The following is a 21222-nucleotide window of genomic DNA, read 5'->3' as shown; positions in this document are numbered from 1 at the left end:
AACAGTTTTACATAATTAAAGGATTAAGATAATATAGTTTTGTGGTGACAAAAATTAGTAAAAATACACACATAAAAAAGTTTGCGATCACTAAGTTGTTGCTTTTGCGACTAGTTTTTTTTTTTATCGACAAACAGTGTGTTTTTTTAAATGTCATATTTATTTACTTGATAAAAATTTATTCTAAAAGTAAATTAACTGTGGTTATTGATAGCAAACTTTTTTTGTTGCGTAATTTTGCGTTAGATTTTTTATCAGGCGTGTCAAACTCAATTATGTATTTGCAATAAATATCAAGTATACATCAATATTAAGCACAACAATATTTCCAATATTTTTTTCTATTCTTTACCTTTAACAATTCCATAGAGTTCATTTTTCTTTGACAGATCTATGTTCAAATTGTTTTATAACACGACAACTTCAAATCAATCACATCACTTGACACCGCAGAACCATTCGGTTCGTTATTTTGTTTTTGGCACTGCACTTATTTTGACATTATTTATATAATTCTTCATCTTTATTAAATATTCAAATATCATGAATTAGTTTATTTATTTAATATTTAAATATTTATCTGCTTGAATCTTCTTCTTACGTAAGCATTTCCTTAACTAAAATCTTTTTTGAAAATTATCGTATTTCATTTGTTTATGGAACTTGTTACTGTGGAGTTCAAGTATAATATTGCTCTCCTTTTTTTCCTTTTTGAAAAGATAGAGACAACAATATGTATCAAGTTTTGGGCAGTGGAATTTAACGTTGATATTGATCAATTGTCACAAGTTTCACAGCAATGTTCCTTGTATCGTTTCAATGCGCACATATTCATTGCACGAACGTTCTCGCAATATCTGGATCCATCCTTACAGATGCCATCTGTAACAAAAAACATATTAACATTGTTATGGTCTTAATAAGAAAATATTCGTCTTAAGTCAATTGTTTCGGATATATTAAACACTAGCTGTCACCCGCGGCTCCACGCTATATTAGAAAAAACTTAGTATAAAAAGTTCTCCCACATTATCTTCTACAACCAATCTGGCGATACCTTCTAAAATCTATCCATTCCATTCATCCCATCCCATCCATCCCATCCATCCATACATCCACATTCGCATTTAAAATATTAGTAAGACTGAGAAGAGAGGGCCAAAACCCGAGGGACATTCGTTGATGTACTTTTATTCCGGTAGGGCTCTGCACAATTTTAAATACTAATTTTGTGAATGATATTACGAAAAAATTAAGAAGATTAGGAAGTACATTCTTTTCTCAAATATACAACTACTTAACTCCGTATAAATTACCTTTGTTGACAGGACAAGGAGCGACATTACAAGTCCTGGTGACGATCGGTCGCTTTAGACCCTCGCAGGCAGTGCCGGCACTGCGTTCCCGCTTGCGCTTCGACTTGCTGTTGCCGACAGCACGCCACACACATCGGAGAACTCGATGTTGTTGACCCTTAGATCCACATAGACCTATGCACTATAAGACAGAATATAGATTTCATTTATATGCTTAAAAGTAATACCATTATGGAAGGTAAAAATATTGAAAGTAAAGGTAGAGGAAGACCGAAGAAAATATAGATAGTTTATGACAGAGGACATGTTTAAGGTGCGAGTGAATTCAGATTTCACCTCTAAGAGAGATGTATATAGAAGTGTAGTAAATAATCTAATATATAAAATTCTCGTGTCACAGTTTTCGTTCCCGTACTCCTCCGAAACGGCTTGACCGATTCCCATGAAATTTTGTGAGCATATTCAGTAGATCCGAGTATCGGCCAACATCTATTTGTCATTTTTTTTTAACTGCGCGTGGACGGAGTCGCGGGCGACAGCTAGTAAGGATATATAAAAAACAGGAAGGGATTGTAAAAGTATAGGACATATAAATGAAGAAAGAATAATAAATATATCAGAGAATTTAAGTTATATATGTGGAGGAATATGTTGTGGACATATAACATAGATGTCAGTTCTATTTAGAATCTTGTTAGAATTAAATTGACATCAATTGGTAACTCAATTTGCTACGTCTAGTCTATTTGAGATTCACGTACGGTCAATAATTTTGTTATCGATGTTTCCAATCTATTTATTTAACTATTGCACATTCAAAATGAACAATTTTTTAATACAAATAAGTGTTGTATAAATACTGATTTTCAAGGAAAATAGTGAAAATATTATCTAAGATCCTTAAATATCTATATGTGTCCTATGTATAACGGCCAAAGTAACAAATTGATGATTTTTTTTATGTTAAATGCTACGTCTTAGTCTAGTTAACAACATGTACTAAACACAAATACACATTTAAAGATCTAAACGTGTTTTTTTGCTAAAGTAAAATGGTCTATGCGGCCTCTTTTCCTACATGGTTGAAAGTCTCTCCTGTATAGTTGTCGACTTGCACATTGACTCTTATTCGTAGGAGCCATCGATATATAGCTGTCGATCCCGACTTTGTCCTCACACAATTAAAAAAATAGGGGTATGAATAATAGATTGTATCCGATTCTCAGATTTACTGCATATGTATATAAAATTTCATAAATATCGGTCAAGTCGTTTCAGAGGTGTATGGTAACTAATATTGTGACATACTGTCATAAGTTTCCTCCAGAATTCTACTTAATATTGCGAGGCTTAAGACAATACGTTGAGATGAAAAAGTATTGTAATAATATTAAAAGGATCACCAAAAAAAATTCGGACGTATAAATAAAAAACAAAAGAGACGGAACGAAAAATTCTTCCATCCCTCAATAATCCTTCCATTTCCTTTTCAACGAGTAACATTTTGAATTTGGAATACAAAAGAGGCTTTTTGTTTTAAGCAAACATTCTACGAGTATAACTTGACAATACAAGATTGTCGAATAAAGATTTTGGATTTAATATTTGAAAATTCTATAATATATTTAAGATTCAATTTCTCTCGCTCTCGCAAATCTCGCTCGTTTGCCACCTTATGATATAAAAAAATATCACAAGATTACAACTCTTTGGTTGAGATGAAAACTCATGAACGGTACAATATAGTTTAGTAAATGTGTATCAAAGTTTAAATGAGTTCCATTTCAATTGTCCTCAAAAATTACCACAAACCTTTCGGAGAACCCAATATATTTAAAACAATCTACGAAACAATATTATTTAATATTAATTACAAGTTTTAAACGTTGTTAACGAACATGTGAAGTGCTTAATATGTAAAATTTATTAAAATATTTTGTAACAAACATAAATTACACAGGAATTTTGAGAGGTTGTACTTAGACTTTCGATCCTTTTCATATAGGTACTCTTAACCTCTATTAAATAACGATTCATAATAATTGATATATCTTTCCACTGACCTTGCTCCAAGGTCCGACAGACCAGGCTGGCTTACAGGGCTGCGGCTGTCGTTTGGTCTTCGCCGGACGAGATTCAGCAGAGCACGAGGTGTCCGGTAACTTGATACCGTTCTCTGTGATGCATTCCACTTTGCGACGCAGAAGTGCTGCTTGAACAGAAATACAATTAGTACTCTTCTTTCTTTTTCACCAAGTTCTGGCATAAAGCATTCAAGAAAAGCTATTGTCTCTCTTAATGATACAAGTTTGATTAGCATAGCAGTTTAATCATAGATTTCAGACACTTGTGTTGATGATGATGATAAAGTCAAACGGTAGTTGGAAAGAGTACCAATGTCTCCTCAATAATACCAGATTTTATTGGCCTAATTGACTGAAGCTAGGATACAAAACACTTCTGAAGTAATTAATACTGGACCTCAACATTTGATTGATTATATTGATTTAAAAATTCTTACCAGCTCCACTGGCTAAACACTTCGGTGATGACCAGGCGGTTGTCCGCCAGATGGCGCAGACCGGCCCTAAACACTCCCGTAGTACGTTCGGCGGACTCGCTCCACGGCCCAGACACTCCTCAGCCTCCACAGTTGTCGTGATGTTGTCTCTCTTATACTAAGAAGCAATAAAATTTAAACATTAGTCATAGAAAATTATGTATGTGTTCAGTACTGAGTATAAAGCTGTTTTTAAGCTTTAGTAATAAGTTTATTAAGTTTTTCTCTCTTAAACATTCACGTTTTACAGTTTCTTCATTTTGGCTCTTTTTCTCTAATTGCTTTTGGTTTTAGCAAGCGTTAAAGTGTTGGCAATTTTAATATTAAAACTACCTGAATGTAAGTCGATTTAACGTTAAATTACTTACCTGACAAACAGCTCCCCTTACTTGGTGTCCGCTCTGACCGCAAGGAGCGCTGCAGCCAGACCAGTCGGTCGTCATCCATGTATACTCACCTCCATCGGCCACATCAGCCGGCATAAGTACACTGCAAAGTTATGTGGGTAAAGAAAATGTCATTCAATACTTAATTTAGCATTTACATTCCTTTGATAGTTTGCCCCTTTTCTGATTCATGTAAAAATTCGTTAAACACCTGCAACTCAATAGCATGTTGGAGATATATAATTAATTGGTCACTTATACGAGTATTATGCGAATAGATTGCTTGTTTGCTAAGATATAAATAATTAGAAAATGGAATCGGTAAGTCTTTTTTGTTTCTTACATTTCTTCTTTTGGTGCAGTAGTAGTCTCAATTAAGTCATAAACGTCTTCTTTAAAATTATTCTGTCCCGCTCTTTCAATCGTCTGTCTGATGTAATCTTCATTAACAATTATTATATCAGAGTAATCATCTTCTGGGTAAACGATTTGCTTATCGTCAAGATTCACGAAGTGGGTTTTTGTTGGAGCCACGTGATTTTGGTACACGCTTATTGAATCCACCATTCTTTGACCTCGAGAAATTCCCAAGATTGTCTGAAAACCCAAAAACGTCTGAATTTATCAATTAAAACGTTTTAATTTTAAGAAACCGGAGAATTGGGACAGTTAAACAATGACATGAAATTTTCACATACACATGAAGAATAATTTAGTGACAATATTCTGAAATTCCCAATTATTAACTAATAGAGCCTTAGAAGGAACTAATCATGAGATATGACAAATCAAACCAGTAGAAATGACACCGGTTAAACATGCCATAGACGAAATATTAGTGTCATCCAGGTACCGGTTGGCATGCTCTATTTTAGGAACATCTCACCTGAACTTGCATTATAATGTAATGTAGGCATGGTAATAGTCGTGAAGCACTGCTTGGTTTGGGCGGTAGCATCCGAGAAGATACTGCGCTCTCCTTTTGTTGGTAAAGTCCCAAGCGGCGTGCACACAATTAAAGTTCATTCAATCATAAAAATCATAGATCACAAGTAGTTCTACCCCAGGATATTACTTCTTTTACAGTATTTGATACATACTGATATAGTTTAGGTCTATCGATTAACCATCCTTTAGTTGGTTTGTTAGTTTTTTATTTTAAGATGAGGTATAAATGTTGATTTAGAGTAGAGCAGTGTTTCCCAAACTTTTTGGATCCATGTCCCATTTTTCAGGATGAACATGACTATTGCCCACTTAGAAATAATTAAATACTTATTTTGGCTGACTAGTTTAATTTAAAAAAAAAAAATTAAACACGAAAACACATATAAACAGTTTAAATGCAACGGATTTTTGTCTCTAAAACGTTTTTATTTACTTTTTAGCACTGGCTATCATTGTAAGGATGTAGCCTTAAATTTTTTAATCCCCGAATTGCCCCCCTCTAAATCCAAATGTCCTCCAGGTGGGGCTTACACCCCACCTTAGGAAACACTGATTTACAGGAATTGACCTTAAATAAATTATAATTATTTTAGGTCTATATTTGTTTTTCGTTTATCTATAACCGATAACTGAACTTTTTGTCTGACACATTTATGCTTGTGAGTAGAACTTTCTTTAAAAGTCATAATGATTAGATATCTGGAGTAATTTTGCTAAGTTCTGCAGTAAAATGGGCTCAATAAAGTTTATAGCACACTTTACTGTGGCAATAAAATTATATTTAGCGCTGCCATATTATCGTGATACAACAAGGAGTCACAGTTTTACTATCCTCAAATGATACAGAGAATTATTCAAAGAATACGCTAATGTTCTTTCTTTTAACAAAATTAAACTGCTAGGTGGAAAATGTGTTCGCGTTTTAAAAGTTTAAGAGCATGTTATGTTCATTGCATATTTAATTTTTACATGGCATATTTACCTATATTTATTGTTCACAGATGTCTTGTATTTTAGTTCTAAAAATTATCTTTTTGAACTATGTCAAATGGGTATAATTAAAAAATTGAAGACTGGGATTAACTTAACAAATTACGATACAGTACATTAAACTAATATAGTATAGTGTTTAATTCCATCCAACTCGTATAGTACCTAATTTCATCATCATCATCATCAGCTCACTATACGTCCCCACCGAGGGGCTCGGAGCCTACCCCAAGTTAGGGGTGACTAGGCCATAGTCAACCACGCTGGCCCAGGGCGGGTTGGTTGACTTCACACATATCATTGAATTTCTTCTCAGATATGTGCAGGTTGCATCACGATGTTTTTCCTTCACCGTAAGAACGTCGGATAAATGTACATATGTAAATCGAAAATCGAAAAACACATTGGTACATGGCGGGATTCGAACCCAGGACCTGCGGATTGCAAGTCAAGTGTTTGACCCCTGAGCCACCGACGCTATAGTACCTAATTTAGATCAGTTCAATCGTGAAAAAATCAAGTCCTTTTAAAATAGGAGCTATTTCAGACCAAATTTCGTACTTAATTTAACCTTATCACTTATTGTCGTTGAGACCAGTTTCACTATTTCTTGTTTTCACTGTAAGAACATTTTTTTTTAAATAATACATACCTCGTTCTCATCGTAGATGTCATGGGCTTGAGAATTGAAGCTTGGAGATTTAGTTGAAGGATTTCCTTCACTGCCGTAGAGCGCGTCTCTTACTTTATCTAGTTTTCCTAAGAAAATTATATTTGAGTTAGTTTTAAGCATTGATATTCTTGTGTCTGCGTTTGTGAGTGTTTCCGAACTGGCGGCTTCGCCCGACATCAATGTGACAGCGTCTTAAATTGTCTGCTCTAAGCAAGCAATCGTTTCATTAATCCAAATAACGTAAAAATAACTCTTACACAGCTAATACTGGTGGTTTCATTTTAGTATTTATAAAATAAAAACCTAGCCGCTTTGATATTATCCAGATGTTTTAATTTCTTTTGGATTGACTTGCAATTATCAAGGCCTTCTTATATTTAGTTTAGAGATATATATAATACTATATTTGTAATTTCGATACGTTGGAAAAATCGTGTTACCTCGTTGTCTGCCTTTATAAGTTTTCCTCTGATCACCGGGCCGCTGTTCCTGTGATAGATTGTCCACTTTGCCTGATGTCGCGCGACCGTCGGATCTGTTTTATTATAAAATGGATAAGTGCAAGAAATATTACGAAATAATTAGCTTTATTTATGAAGGAAAAAATGCGGAATTTCATATTCTACAGGTAGTTTAAAATCGTCATGTAAAATAGATGGGTTTGTCAGACCTGTCAGCTAAAGACGACGGGTCATCCAAGGGCTTCTTAGGCTGTCCTATCTCTTCACTGGTAGGATACTCTCCAGGTCGTGGTTTGACGACAAGAGTCAAATTGGCGCTGGATCGACCCGCTACACAAGTATACACGCCGTGGTCACGGAGCGAAAGTGATGTGATGCGTAGCGCCCCCTGGTGAGGAAAACATTTTATCTCAGTGTTATGTCTACGCCTGATTCATGTTACACGAAAGTACATGGAATATAAGAAAAAAAACTAACCTTTTTAGAAATTTTATGCTTTTTAGACTTTGTTATAATCTGATGGTCCTTCGCCCATTGAATCTTCGTCCTATTGTATCCTTTGACGGGGCATTTAATTTTAACTTGGGTTCCGTAGAAAATTGTCGCAGAACCACCAACTTTTACTGTGACCTAAAATATGTAAAAAGTTCTATGATAAAAAACTATACAGTTTTATCAGTTAAATTGTTTAAACAATTAAAGCGCTTGTTTATAGTTAATAGCATAACTTTAGCAGACACTATGTGAGTTTTTGTAGAACCGCGAAATGTCATTTCTGTTTTTTTTTCCAAAGAGAATTAGAGAGATGGTAATATATGAGATGGGAATTTAGATCGTTAAAGTCGACATACTTACAATTGTTTTAAAAATAATCCAAGCGCCTACATATAAATAATAGCATAATTTCTCCAAACATTGTATGAGATATTGCATGTTTGATAGTGTAAATAATATCAGAGTAAATAATTGTTCAAGTAATAAATCAAATATAGTAGGGAACATGACAAATTGTCGACGTGTTTGTGTGACAAATGAGAAATTCCTTAGAACCGATCAATAGTGTAGTGCGCTGGTCGAGAAAATTTTTCTTCGAGAATCTTAAGTGTAAATTAAAAAGTTTAGCAGTGAAAATTGTTGCGAGGTTAAAGTTACTATACTAGTTTAAACTTTAAGTATTCTTTTTATTTTATCTTATTTTTTACGCTACATAATATTAAAAATTTACTTTCTTATTCTTAAAAATATTATATTTAATAGAATTAAATGGAAGGATTTCACCTGATTCCATTCCTATGCTACGTGAGAAGTTTGGTTCCAAACATGCTTTAGGTCTTTTAACTTTTTTTTTACTTCATTCACGATTTTTGGATAGAGTTCATGTGATGTTACGTCGATGGAAATTGCCATCAAATCCTTACCTTTTTCTTCTTAGGATCATGCTGTATATATGAAGAGTTAGCCAGTGATATCTCTGGTGATGCGGTGTCTAGTAGACAAGGTCGGCTGTTACAGGACTTTGTAGAGGCTGGTCGAGGACTGTTGCAGAGAGAGGATGGCCTCTCTACCACGTGTGACTGCGCCATTATTTGTTTGCATTCCACCTGATGTTAATAACGACTTGTAAATTTACAAATAAGAACTACCCATGTTTAGGTAGACACATGTATGTAAGTTACTGAAACATCTTCGTCAGCATAGATTAGACGAATCGTAAACAAAATATCCAATATCGAAATAGAAGTAAAGTATAATTCAATGTGAAAATCCAAATTAATTTATAAGACATCGGTGACTATAGTTTTTTTTAATAATAAAACAGGGTCTTGACAGACATACAGATAAAGGGCTGGACGAAAAAGTGATCTTATAAGGGTTCCGTTTTCTACTTTCAAGATAAGAAACTCTAATAAAATAAGGGAATATTTAATGATATATACGTGTATAGTCGAATTACCTCCCTCTGTTTCACTCCACCGCCACATGTTTTGGAACATTTGGACCATTCTCCGGTATGCCATCTTACAGGGCAGTCGAGTACATTGCAGTACTGTCGGTCTGGTGGCGGCGGCTGCGGACACATACTGTTTGGCACCACCACTGTGTTCGTACCACCTCGAGTCACCTGGAAAATAAAAGAAGTCAGCAAAAAAGTGAAGAAGGGTGGGGTATTGTTATCAATTGTGACGTTATGAAAGTAAATCTAAGGGATCATGTTATGTTAGGACGTAATGGACGTTATCTTTAATGCTGTCTTCATCCGAGCGTTACTATCAATAGTGTTGCTGTGAAAGTCATTCACTGAACCTTCGTTCTACTAGTTTTTTTTACGCTATTCGATGATTTGCACGCAGATTCCTTTTTTTGAACATAGTATAATTTTTGTAATATGACAATAGAAATGCGGTGAATTACTGGTGAGCTTAACGCTACAAGATTTCTCTTACAGCTACCCATACCATAGAGAGAGGATGTTTAGTAAGTAATAGTTATATGTTAAGTTTTATGATTAGTTAATTTTAATCTTAATTTTTTTATATTTCTTTTCTATATTTCAAATTGAATAAATCTCGGAGTATGAAATCTTTGTAGTCACATAAATAACTTACTTCGTGTATACACGTCACTTCCCTCGTCTGTATGCCAATACCGCAGGATTTAGTGCATTGAGAGAACTCTGTGTAGTTCCATCTGTAAGGAAATTGAAATTTTTCGTATTGCATTCTACGATTTAAATATATACAAATGTTGAAGAGAAACTTTGGTCTACTTCGAAAATTTAATCTGTTTCATTTTCTTCTTGCAGGATAGAAACAAACAAGTAAAAGTCATAGATTGATTACTGCTACTAATAATTTTACAGGTCAGTCGAAGAAACAACTACTTTAGGAGACACATTACAGCAGTGACTAGTAGAAGATTACAATTTTGTAAGTACTTCAGTCATAAATTATAGACGAAAAAGTATTTAGTACTTACCTAGGTGGGCAAGGATGATCATTGCATGTCCTTACTCTGTTCTCGGGCTTTGTCAGAGGATCGCACATGTATGGTGACGCATTTTTACCATCTTCATCTCTCACGCATTGTATAATTAGCTCCTGCATGTATAAATTATTTGGTTCTAGAAAACTATTTTAACTAAACAAAGTCAGTTCACGTTTTTGGCGTGAAATGTAACTACGTCCAATCTGACGCATGTCTTTCTAAATTCCCTAACATTTTATAAAAGCAATTTATATCTACAGTGACTCCTAACTGACATAAAATAAATAAGATACAATACCTGTACACCGCTAAGACAGGAAGCGCTGCAACTAGTATAGCCTTTCTCTTTCCAAGAATATGACTTGCCTGGTGAACCAGGTGCCACTCTGATGTTACTTGAGGTTCCAAAGATCAGAGACCTGGTGGATAAAAAAAAACTAACTGTATCTACACCTTTCATTGCTGTCACTATAAACATTCTTTGTTTACAAATTATTAACTAAGATCACAATTTTGATCGGAAGATGCAGAATTATTATAAAAATTTTATATCTTTAAAAGAGTAAAAAAAAAAATGACGATGCTACAGAAGATTGTTGAAAGAGAACGTCAAGGTGACCTTACTTTATTGCATAGCGAATACCTATGTGCATAAAAGTCCTAAATTTGACTCCCTAATCAGTTGGCCTGATTACATGATAGATAAAATCCATAATAAATCCGTACAGTTTATAACACAATTATTTAGAAATTTATATTATCCAATTACCTCTATATATATCTTAACAAAGTAAAGTAACACATTGTTTAGATATGATGAATTAATTAGATATAAAATTGTGAATTTAACAGCAATATATATTTTTGCAAGCACTAGCATATTTATAGTATGTTTACTTTTGATAACTCTTATCTTTAAATTATCAAATATATCAGTCATATATCGCAGTCACTTTGAATCAGTTTTTGATACAGTACGCTATTCTAAACCGAATATGTCATTAGATGTTAATATAAGTGAACCGGATGAATTTAATTGTACAGAACTTCACAGTTGTATAGAAAATGTAGCTAGAATAAATAGCTTAAACGATTTCACATATCATGTTGAATTCGCGTGTGGAAAAGGTGAAAATTTTATAGCAAACGTATTCAGAGTTGAAATAACAGATACGGAAGATTGTGAACGTAAAATTAGTGTTATTGTAAAGACATTAGTGAATACAACGAGACAAGAGTTATTTAGAGAACTACATAAAAGAGAAGTTAAGGCGTATGAAGAGGTTATATCCAAATTTCAAATTTTACAAAGCAAATTAGATGTAATTGACAGAATTGTGCTACCTGGTTGTATTTTATCTGATATGAAGAGAGGCAATGAAGTACTTATTCTAGAAGATTTAGTTTCAAAAGGTTATGAGTATGATTCTAAAGTAAATAAACTACAGAATTTAAAATATGAACAAGTTTGTTTAGTATTGAAAAATTTAGCAAAATTTCATGCTCTATCTGTTATATTTGAATTGAACGATAAAGAAAACTTTACCAAACTTAAAAGTGAATTTAAAGATGTTCTCTATCAAGAAACATTTCTTGATAAAAGTAAACTTAGAAACTATTATAAAAATTGCTACGAAGACTCTATAAAGCTATTAGATGATTTAGATGCAAGAACGAAATTACAAAATGTGGACACAACATTAATGGAACTTTTAAGATATTATACTTCTCCACGAACATTCAATGTACTCTGTCATGGAGATTGTTGGATAAATAATTTCTTATTTAAGCAAAAGGTATGATATGTAGTTAAATTTAATCACTAGCTTTGATAATTTACCGCAGAATTCCACTGCCGTGGCACTTGTATACATATTGTTTCTTTCATTCTTTTTGACAAAAATGACTACATACTATGTACTAATGCAAGCTTCACGGATGTGGAATTCTACAGCTATTAGGATGGAGTGGTAATAGTTTTTATTTTTCAGGATAACATCACAACGGATTTATGTTTTTTGGATTTTCAAGCAATGCGATATTCTAACCCAGCTACAGATGTTGTTTATTTTCTTTTTTTATCAACTGACTCTACATTCAGATCTCAATTTATGAAAGATATTTTATCTGTTTATTACGAGAGCTTTTCGTCATTCTTGAAACTATACGATATAGATTCGAATTCAGTTTATACTAAAGATTCATTTGAAGAGGATGTACAAGAAATGTTACCTTATGGATTGCTAATTACTCTGATAGAGTTAAGGATAGTAACAACGACGTTTGAAGATAAAGAAGTAATAAGCGAATCAAAATTAGACCTTGATCAATGCATCTCTAATGAAGGCAATGAAGATATATTATTAAAAATGAGAGTTCATGATGTTGTTAAGGAATCTGTGCAAAATGGTACTTTAGATAGATTGTGTGATCAAATGAAACTATTTAATTAAAAAAAATGTTAAGAATGCTAAATTAATAAATTTGTAAATTAATATTTTACTTGAATTCATTTGATAGAATGGAAATACGTGTTGCGGTAAAAGTGATAATTCTTCTGATGTTATCATCCCGGACAGAACAGAGGAAGAACATCAGAAAAAAGCAACGAATTAGTAACCTATTTAAGCTGCTCTCTATTTTAGCATCTTTTGACAATGCTTAGACATTATTTTCAATATTTAATAGTAGCGTACCTGTCTCCTGTACCGTATGAAGGTATACTAGAATCTCCGAAAGATGTCCCATACGCCATTGAACACGGTTCCATGACGCATCTTTCCGTTTCTTCCGTTGGCTTTGGACCCATGCATTTGCTGTCTGGTAGTTTTGCAATAGTTCTGCTGAATTCTAAAAAAATCTTGCAATGAACCTCCTTCTTCCTCCAACCTTCGCCGCATGTCGTACTGCATGGACCCCAGTCATCATCTTTGATGTAACTACAAATAAAATAAGAAATTGAATAGATTGCAGTTGCTATATAAAAATCTATAAGAAAAACATTTTATGAATGCCTTTAAAAGTTTATGGTTGCGATACAAATAGTAGAATCTAGATCAGATATTCCTACACTTTTTCCTGTAAACCCATTGTAATTTTTGGTTTCAATGAACCTTTTGCAGATTCTTCAATTAGTGAATCCCCAATTTGAATTCCTGCATCTTATATACCAGCTGAGTCTTCCGTGGATCCCAGGGGATCTAGCATCACTTTGGAAATCTCTGATCTAGATTTCAATGATACCATAATCTAGGAAAAATTCACTCATGATTTCACATGCGGGTGCTGAGGATTAATTGGACCGATCTTAAAGCTAAAAGTTACACCTCATCTGTTCTGGCTGGTTTATGTATAAGTATATGCACCAGTGTTAATCTGTGTATTATTTTTAATCTGTTAAGTTTTTGACAGAATTCTTTTTCAACTACAGAGCACTCCGTGAGTCGGTTTGAAAACAAAGTAGCCATGTTTCTGTCGGTGCCAGAAATGTCCAGTTTTGTATCGAGAAAGTGTAACGAAGCAAATAAACACAATGTGTGCAGAGTGAAGAATAGGGTGCAAGGAAATTCAAACCTTAATGTGCAGTGCTTAGAGTTAGAAATAATATAAATTCTTTAACTGTAAAATAGAAAGCAATGATCAGGCAAATGATTAGATAGATTTATTTTTAATTTAGATATTCTGTGCATAGAAAGAGAAGAAGTAAGTGTATTTAGATGTGTTAATATCTATTTTGTATCTAAAATCTATGATTTGAAAAATGTATTGTCAATAGATTTGTGCCTATTTCTAACTGATACGTATTCAAATAGTGTATTTGCTATAAATACACTATTCGAATTAATAAATATAAAAGATCTAATTATAAATGGACCGGGCGTTGGATTTGTGTTGATGGAGAGGTAACATTCATCGTTATAAAATGTGTGGTTTTTATTCTGAATTGAAAAGTGAAACCTTTATAAATTGCAGAAGGTACAATACCTTACATACAACCAGCCACACGCAAAGAATATTTTGTAATTGCTGAAAACAACAACAAAATACTCTGAGCTTTAAACAAGGAAGATATAACGTTGGATTTCGACTGCAGTGACATTTGTACCAACACATATTGATGTCACAGTTTTAACAAAGATAATGTAAGGGATAAGGCATTAATAAAGTCTAAATCGACGGTAACAAAGTAAATAGATACATCATATGTAAATTGTATTAATACTAAAGACTGTTAACACAACCCATGCATTAAAAATAAAAAGATTCTTTAAGTAATTTTTCGTGTTTGGAAATTTAAAAGTATCTGCTGCACTTGCAGTCTGAGTCGCACGGCTAATGATTTAGTGGGAAAGGGGTCTAAATCTCCTCAGGTTTACAATAGTTTCCCGCGTAAATACTAGTATCTGCTAACGTTCATGGAATACTCGGTACTTACGTGGCTTCAACAGGGACTTCTGGTTCTCCGATTAGTCTTTCTGCTTTAGCTTGTGGCGGTGGATATGGCTGGATAAGTGGTTGTGTGTGGTATACCACGCCGGGTAAAATGTCTTCTATATCATCCTATAATATTGACAATGTTTCAGAGATATTAGAGAAATTTAGCAAATTGTAGTTTAACAGTCCATTTTATCTATCTTCATCACCCTTCAAATCAATACAGTTAGAGTATAAGAGACACTTATTATCCCATGCTACAAAAATTATAACCGAGGCCGGATGATGGAAAGGTTCAAACCTCAGTTTCATCAGCTTCTCTGTAAGCAGGACAACTAATACCAGTAGAACAAGGTCGGGAAATGTCAGGTCTCGTCATTGGATTGCAACCACCGCCGGCTGGCGTGCACTCGACTCCCCTCACTTGGACACCTTCGCCACACGAAACTGAGCACTGCAAAAATGCAATAAGATTAAAATTCTATGAGACGAGTAAATCATAGATGGTTCTGTATTATAAAATACGTGCCTATTCTTATTGGTATTATTACGAAAAGAATTCATTTGTTTCATATTTCGAGAGGTTATCGTTTTGTTCATTAATACTAGATGTCGTTGTACTTTTCTTCAAACGCACTATTGCCAACTATGTTTATTGGATATAAGTAAAATTCTATTACATCATCTGTATCGAGGAGTCCTAGGCTACATGGTAAGCCGGTGCTGGTGTGAGGGCCAGTCTAATCCTCCGCCTCTGAATATGTCGTCGTTATCAATTTCGTCATGTATGGGTATCATTCATCTGTATCCCAATCCGGTAATAATAACGAAGTAACAGCCCGAGCCGAGGCTCCTGAGGAAGCCCTCGAGCCTAGTTACTCTTAAAGGAGATTTAGGCTAAACGCCATCTGCGCCCGGCCACCTCAAGCCCGGTGAAACTGTAAATGCCTCCTCAAGGTAAACAGTGACTACTCAGTCACAAAAAATTAAACGATTTCTATGATTTTCAATGGCAATTCATATAATCGATAAGCCGTAAATAGTTAACATAAATTCTGCTATTCTTTCCTCACAGGTTGAATTTATTGTGGTTTTTGAGACGTACCTGTTTGTACCATACTCTACTTGGGTGATTTATTAGTGAGTAGCAACGTCAATGAAATAATAAATGGTAATTTGATTCCTAGACATGATTTTTGTGGATTAAAGCTATTAATATTCATTGCTGCAGTAAAGTACAGGCATGTATAAACCATGTTTATATGGGTTTTAAATAAGCATATATTGACCTTATTATCACCAATTTAATATATCGCATTTATCAGTTTTAGCTTCATAGTACGCTGCTTAAAAATCTATATATATAAAAGAAAGTCGTGTTAGTTACACTATTTATAACTCAAGATCGATCGAACTGATTTAGCTGAAAATTGATGGGGAGGTAGCTTAGAACTAGGAAACGGACATAGGAACTTTTTTTTATCTTGTGTGCATTTTTTTATTCCGCACGGACGGAGTCGCGGGTAAAAGCTATATCGAATAAAGTGAATCAATCGACACGCTCCTCTAGATAATGTCACATAAAATATGTAACATCAGCCCCATTTAAATCATTCCATGGTTACTCCTTAAATTATTTGTAAATTTAAAATGACTAAAAATAAAAGTTAACATTTTAAAATACTTTAAGAGAAATGTTTACTATGCATTTCGTATTTCAATAGTTGTGTACCTTTTACTAGAAACAACTTCAATGCTTTTAGTTCAATAGTAGTTTTATAGAACACATTCCATGAATAAAACAGAATAAACATTGAACTTTTAATATAGATAATTGAATGAAAATGTATGTATTTAAAAACGAATTTAAAACAGTTTTAGATTTTCGTACTGAAATAGTCTTACCACCGAAACTACAACTTCGATCCGTTATTTCTGTAATAGTCAACTGACAAGAGAGTTGTGTCTTTGTACACGTTTATGTGCTATTTTCAATGCATTTTATGTCATTAACTTATATAAGAACGGCTAAAACACTAACGTATATCTAATATATAAAATTCTCGTGACACAGTTTTCGTCACCGTACTCCTCCGAAACGGCTTGACCGATTCTCATGAAATTTTGTGAGCACATTCAGTAGGTCTGAGAATCGGCCAACATCTATTTTTCATTTTTTTTTTAACTGCGTGCGGCCGGTGTCGCGGGCGACAGCTTGTATAATATATATACGAGTGAGCGACGGGCCGCGTCCGAGAAATAATACCAGTCCCACTCACCAAGGGGCCCCCGATGTGCTCGAAACTAGTCGGTGCCGACACCTGATATTTATACGTGAGTGTTTTAGTTCCTATATATGTTAATGATAATGTGTCACGATAGTTTGAATAATTTAATAGCATTGAATGTCTTCGAATAACCTCAGGTGCTGTCACAGGGCTAAATTTAGTCGTTTTAAATGATTGTTATTAAATTTACAACTAGTAGCTTAAACGGTTGAACTGATTTTGATGAATATCGTGTGTATTTTATTCGTATTTTTTCATACATCTTACTATATCTCACTAATATTATAAATGCGAATGTTTAGACGGATGGATGTTTGTTTGAAGGTATCTCCGGAACGGCCGAACGGATCTTGATGAAATTTGGTACAGATGTAGAACATAGTCTGGAAGAACACATAGGCTACTTTTTAAGTTTATTTTTATAATTTTTTTAACTCCACGCGGACGAAGTTGCGGGCGACAGCTACTTTCGTCATATGGCTATAGTCAGTTTGGTTCATTGTTTTTTTTTAATTTATTGATATACAAGTATTCCGTAGTGGAAACACTATGTCGTCACAAATATTAGTTTCAGTAGAAAGGTAATATTTCAGCGCAGCGGTTCACAAATCACTGATTTACAGCGTCCTGTCTAAAACTAACAAAGTCGTATTGGTTTCGTGAATACTTAATTACAATTTTGATTCTTTGAACAAATTTAATATGAAAAGACGTTAATGAATTTTCGATTCCAAATTAATTTAAATTGCTAATTGATTTTATAACTTCAACATTTGTTATTAATTTGAAACTTTGAGGTATAAATATTTTCTAGAAATTAATAATACTTTAGGTAAATACAATTGGGTAATTACAGAACTACAATTGTTCCTTCTAACCACAAAACTCTGTTGCGCGAAACTTGAGCAAAAACAGTAGTCTCTCTCATTCGTTTTGAAAAATAGACTGCGATACGTTATTATGCAAACGTCTACGGTGAAATTTCACAGTTAAAACGTAACAATACACTAAAGAATTTGAAACAGTACAATATATGATGTCGCATTTGCAGGCAACAACGAGACAATCTTAAAGACCAAGCTCGAGGAGTCAGAAGCTGCCATATACAACAACATCACGTCCGAGACAATCCACGGCACAATGAAGACACATTTGGCGGCATATAGTAGGTCAGCGGGCTTCGTCGAGCTGGACGAAGCAGAGACGGAAAGAAAAGGGAAGACAACCTATAAATCTCCCCCCGACGACACCATTGTTGTCGTAGCTAAAAGCACAAAGGTCGTTTTATAGCACAAAGTTCGTGAGATGGCGGAAACCATCTTGAGGCAGACAATAAGGTGGGTCAATGGTGTCCCTGGGTGCGGCAAGACAACCTGGGTGGTCAATAACTTCAGCCAACAGGGAGACGTTGTCATCACCACAACAACAGAGGCGGCTAAAGACCTACGCGAGAAGCTCACGAACCGCATCGGTCCCAAAGCGAATATATGATGTCCTTTTTAAACTCCTTTCCTTAAGTCTTTTAGCTTTTAAAAGCTTAAAATGTACTACATAGTATATAAAAAACTATTCGTAACTGAAGCTCTCGTGAGCACAAAAGTAGACAATGTTGTCAGTTCAATACTTTTAGTTAGGTTATAAAGTTTTATGTGAATATTCTATGAAGAAAATGGCGGTACCATTATTCAATATCTGATACATATTTTATGGTACCCTAGTACAAAAGGGTACACACGCTAATGTTTTTTTCTAAGACTAACAATACTGAAAAATATTATAAAATGGCCCCATAAAGTCGTAAAATATTGCTGAAAGCAAGTATTACATAATGATAAACTGATTGCAGATTTTTCATACATTAAATATAAAGGAATAAGAAATTACTATTTGTTGATTTAAAATCGACATTAGAATTTTACAATCCATAACGTAAAACTTACTCCTGACCAAGCACCAGCAATCCATATGGGGCATTCGTGTTCATTGCAAGCCTGCGAGGATCTTGGAGCTGGAGATACGCAGCCTGGTTCCGTAGATCCTATAGAAATAGATATAATATTACAACAAAAAGTTAAGAATTTGAAGCGCCTGAAATTTAATAATTGCAATTTAGAAACTATGTAACTGTGATTTCTTTTTTGAGGTAAACATTTTTCTTTGCCATTTAATTTTCGAAGGCACGTGAATTGTTACCTAATTACTTTAACATCGTTGTTGTTAAAAGAGTAAAGAAATTATATATTTTACAGAACAGTTCAAAAAATTGAAGTAAATCTGATTCAAAAGGGCTAGCGACGACAATTTGGTTTATTAAAGTTGATTCTTATTGATAAAGTGTTAATAATAATAAGAGTAATTCGAAGTGGCCCATATAATTTTGAAAGGCACTTCGTACGCAGTTTTACGGCTCATACTGACTCAATCCTTATGAACTGAACTCTACTGACAATATCAATAACCCCAAGTGAGTGCTAACATAAAATGCTTACGAGGAATTTTGCCATAGAACGTTACATTGTTGAAATGTTTTAACTGAAGTGAATATCGCTTCATATTTTCAACTGAAATGTTATGTATATAACGTTTTAGTGCAATTCAAAATAAAAAAACGGAAGTAAGTAGTTAGTATTTGCAAATTTATATTTTAAAGGTGATTTTCCACTGGTAAAAAACTTAACAAAATAATATTGTCATCGTCCACATTATAATTGCTTTGAAATAAATAACAATTTATGATCAAAACGTTTTTCCGACTAAGTGATTATCAATTTATCCATCATTACTTCTTAAGTGACTGCTTATAAAAAGCTAGTTTAGTCACACTAGTCACGTAGTGGAAACGGGTCTTATTTTATCAAGTATACATAGAAAATACCTGGTTGATAAGTATCAGCTCTAGTGACATTAGCAGACCTGGCGCAGAGGACCCGCCGTGTGCGTAACCCACCGCCGCAGCTCACAGTGCACGGAGACCATTCGCCCACGTACCATCTAGTGAAGAACATATTTAATGCATTCTATTAATCTGTAAATTTTTATATGTGACCTTCTAATGCTTAGTTATCCTATTGTACCTATGGGATTGACACAGTATGTCCCTTTCTGTGGGTAAATAATGGCACGTTATATTTGCGTGAGCTAAGAAGTGACATAGCCGACGGACTGAAAGTTGTTGTACCCACACTACTTAATCATGGAACTATATAATTAGGACTATAGAATTAATATGTTTAGAAGTCGTAGTGTTGAATTTATGTAAGAACTACTCACTTATAAGGACATGGGTGCATGTTGCATCTGACGACAGCTGAGCTCGGCTTGCTGGAGCCGTCGCAGAGTTGCTCAGGCGCGTCTGTGCCCGTCAGACGGTCCCGACAGACTGCCAGCGACATCTTGTAGCCTGAGGACATAACACTTGTTGATAACTTTAGCCAGAGTCGATATGTCTTAGACCGCTAATTGATTAACTCTGGCAGCATACGGATTATCGCAGCAGCGCGTTTTAACAAAGGAATGAGGGGTGGGCGGTCTAAATTAGGCCTCCGGCACGCACATACCTTCAGACTAAACGAGGAATTGCTTCCACTTAACGCCTATCTTATGTGTAGTCGTGGTATTTCACCGGGTGATCCGGCCAATTTGTGCAACAGATGTTGGTGGCATCTACCAGTATTAAACACATATTGTACTCCCTATCGTTTTCTAAAAAGCGGAGACAAGAATATTTCACAGTAATAAAAGTTGACTGTAACATTTCAAAAATACTTGTTATTTACGCTCTTTAATGTTTCAATAATTTAGCAAAACTTTTAACATACCCCTAATATTGATAAGGGTTCGTACCCTAATCCGTCACTTATAATTTGACATCTAATTAACGATCAATGTCTGATCTTCAGTGAGCCGATACTGGATAATCTTACAAAGGCTTCGTTAGTTTATAGTTTATTTGAGACAGGTACCTATAGGGATAAATAACATTGTTACCTTGGTTGTACTTCTTCTGTCGTTTCACTTTTATAATCACCCTGCCTTGTTGTCATTTTTTGTTTGATCGTAAAAAAAACAAATTTTTGTCTTCTAAATTGATTTAATACAAGGCTTAAACTTTTTAACATTTCCCTCTATCATATCTGATGTTAAGTGCCGATGTTAGGACAGTGTCAAAAAATCGGTATGAA

At 34.3% G+C, this 21222-nt stretch overlaps 2 protein-coding genes across 2 annotated transcripts in view; one reads left to right on the top strand and one right to left on the bottom strand.

Annotated features, from left to right (window-relative positions):
• Nucleotides 1–589: 589 nt before the first annotated feature.
• Nucleotides 590–21222, bottom strand: part of LOC106716866 (protein madd-4) — a 251965-nt gene continuing 231332 nt past the window's right edge. Inside the window, exons 10-31 of the mRNA XM_045684300.1 lie at nt 20312–20441; nt 19917–20032; nt 18982–19079; nt 15055–15207; nt 14755–14879; nt 13016–13258; nt 10618–10738; nt 10311–10432; nt 9941–10022; nt 9289–9456; nt 8753–8935; nt 7812–7964; nt 7544–7722; nt 7314–7408; nt 6853–6959; nt 5149–5241; nt 4606–4859; nt 4245–4365; nt 3838–3994; nt 3380–3525; nt 1317–1497; nt 590–882 (exon numbers count right to left, since the gene is read on the bottom strand). Coding sequence (XP_045540256.1) covers nt 776–882; nt 1317–1497; nt 3380–3525; nt 3838–3994; nt 4245–4365; nt 4606–4859; nt 5149–5241; nt 6853–6959; nt 7314–7408; nt 7544–7722; nt 7812–7964; nt 8753–8935; nt 9289–9456; nt 9941–10022; nt 10311–10432; nt 10618–10738; nt 13016–13258; nt 14755–14879; nt 15055–15207; nt 18982–19079; nt 19917–20032; nt 20312–20441 — 3134 coding nt within the window. The 3' untranslated portion in view covers nt 590–775. The remainder of the gene's footprint in view (nt 883–1316; nt 1498–3379; nt 3526–3837; nt 3995–4244; nt 4366–4605; nt 4860–5148; nt 5242–6852; nt 6960–7313; nt 7409–7543; nt 7723–7811; nt 7965–8752; nt 8936–9288; nt 9457–9940; nt 10023–10310; nt 10433–10617; nt 10739–13015; nt 13259–14754; nt 14880–15054; nt 15208–18981; nt 19080–19916; nt 20033–20311; nt 20442–21222) is intronic.
• LOC123722437 lies at nt 11288–12780 on the top strand. Its single transcript, XM_045684299.1, has 2 exons — nt 11288–12088; nt 12311–12780. The coding sequence occupies exons 1-2, from the start codon at nt 11315–11317 to the stop codon at nt 12770–12772; spliced, it is 1236 nt and encodes a 411-aa protein (XP_045540255.1). The 5' UTR covers nt 11288–11314; the 3' UTR covers nt 12773–12780.

The sequence above is a fragment of the Papilio machaon genome, chromosome 25, assembly GCF_912999745.1.
Source record: "Papilio machaon chromosome 25, ilPapMach1.1, whole genome shotgun sequence".
Lineage (NCBI taxonomy): Eukaryota > Metazoa > Arthropoda > Insecta > Lepidoptera > Papilionidae > Papilio > Papilio machaon.
Note: the sequence above shows the minus strand (reverse complement) of the source record. Positions and strands in the feature narration are given on the sequence as shown.

Excerpts from the sequence above, each read along its gene's own strand:
- LOC123722437 (XM_045684299.1), top strand. The coding sequence starts at position 11,315 with ATGTCATTAGATGTTAATATAAGTGAACCGGATGAATTTAATTGTACA. Across the intron at positions 12,089-12,310 it reads TCTGTCATGGAGATTGTTGG|GATAACATCACAACGGATTT; the intron begins ATAAATAATTTC and ends TTTATTTTTCAG.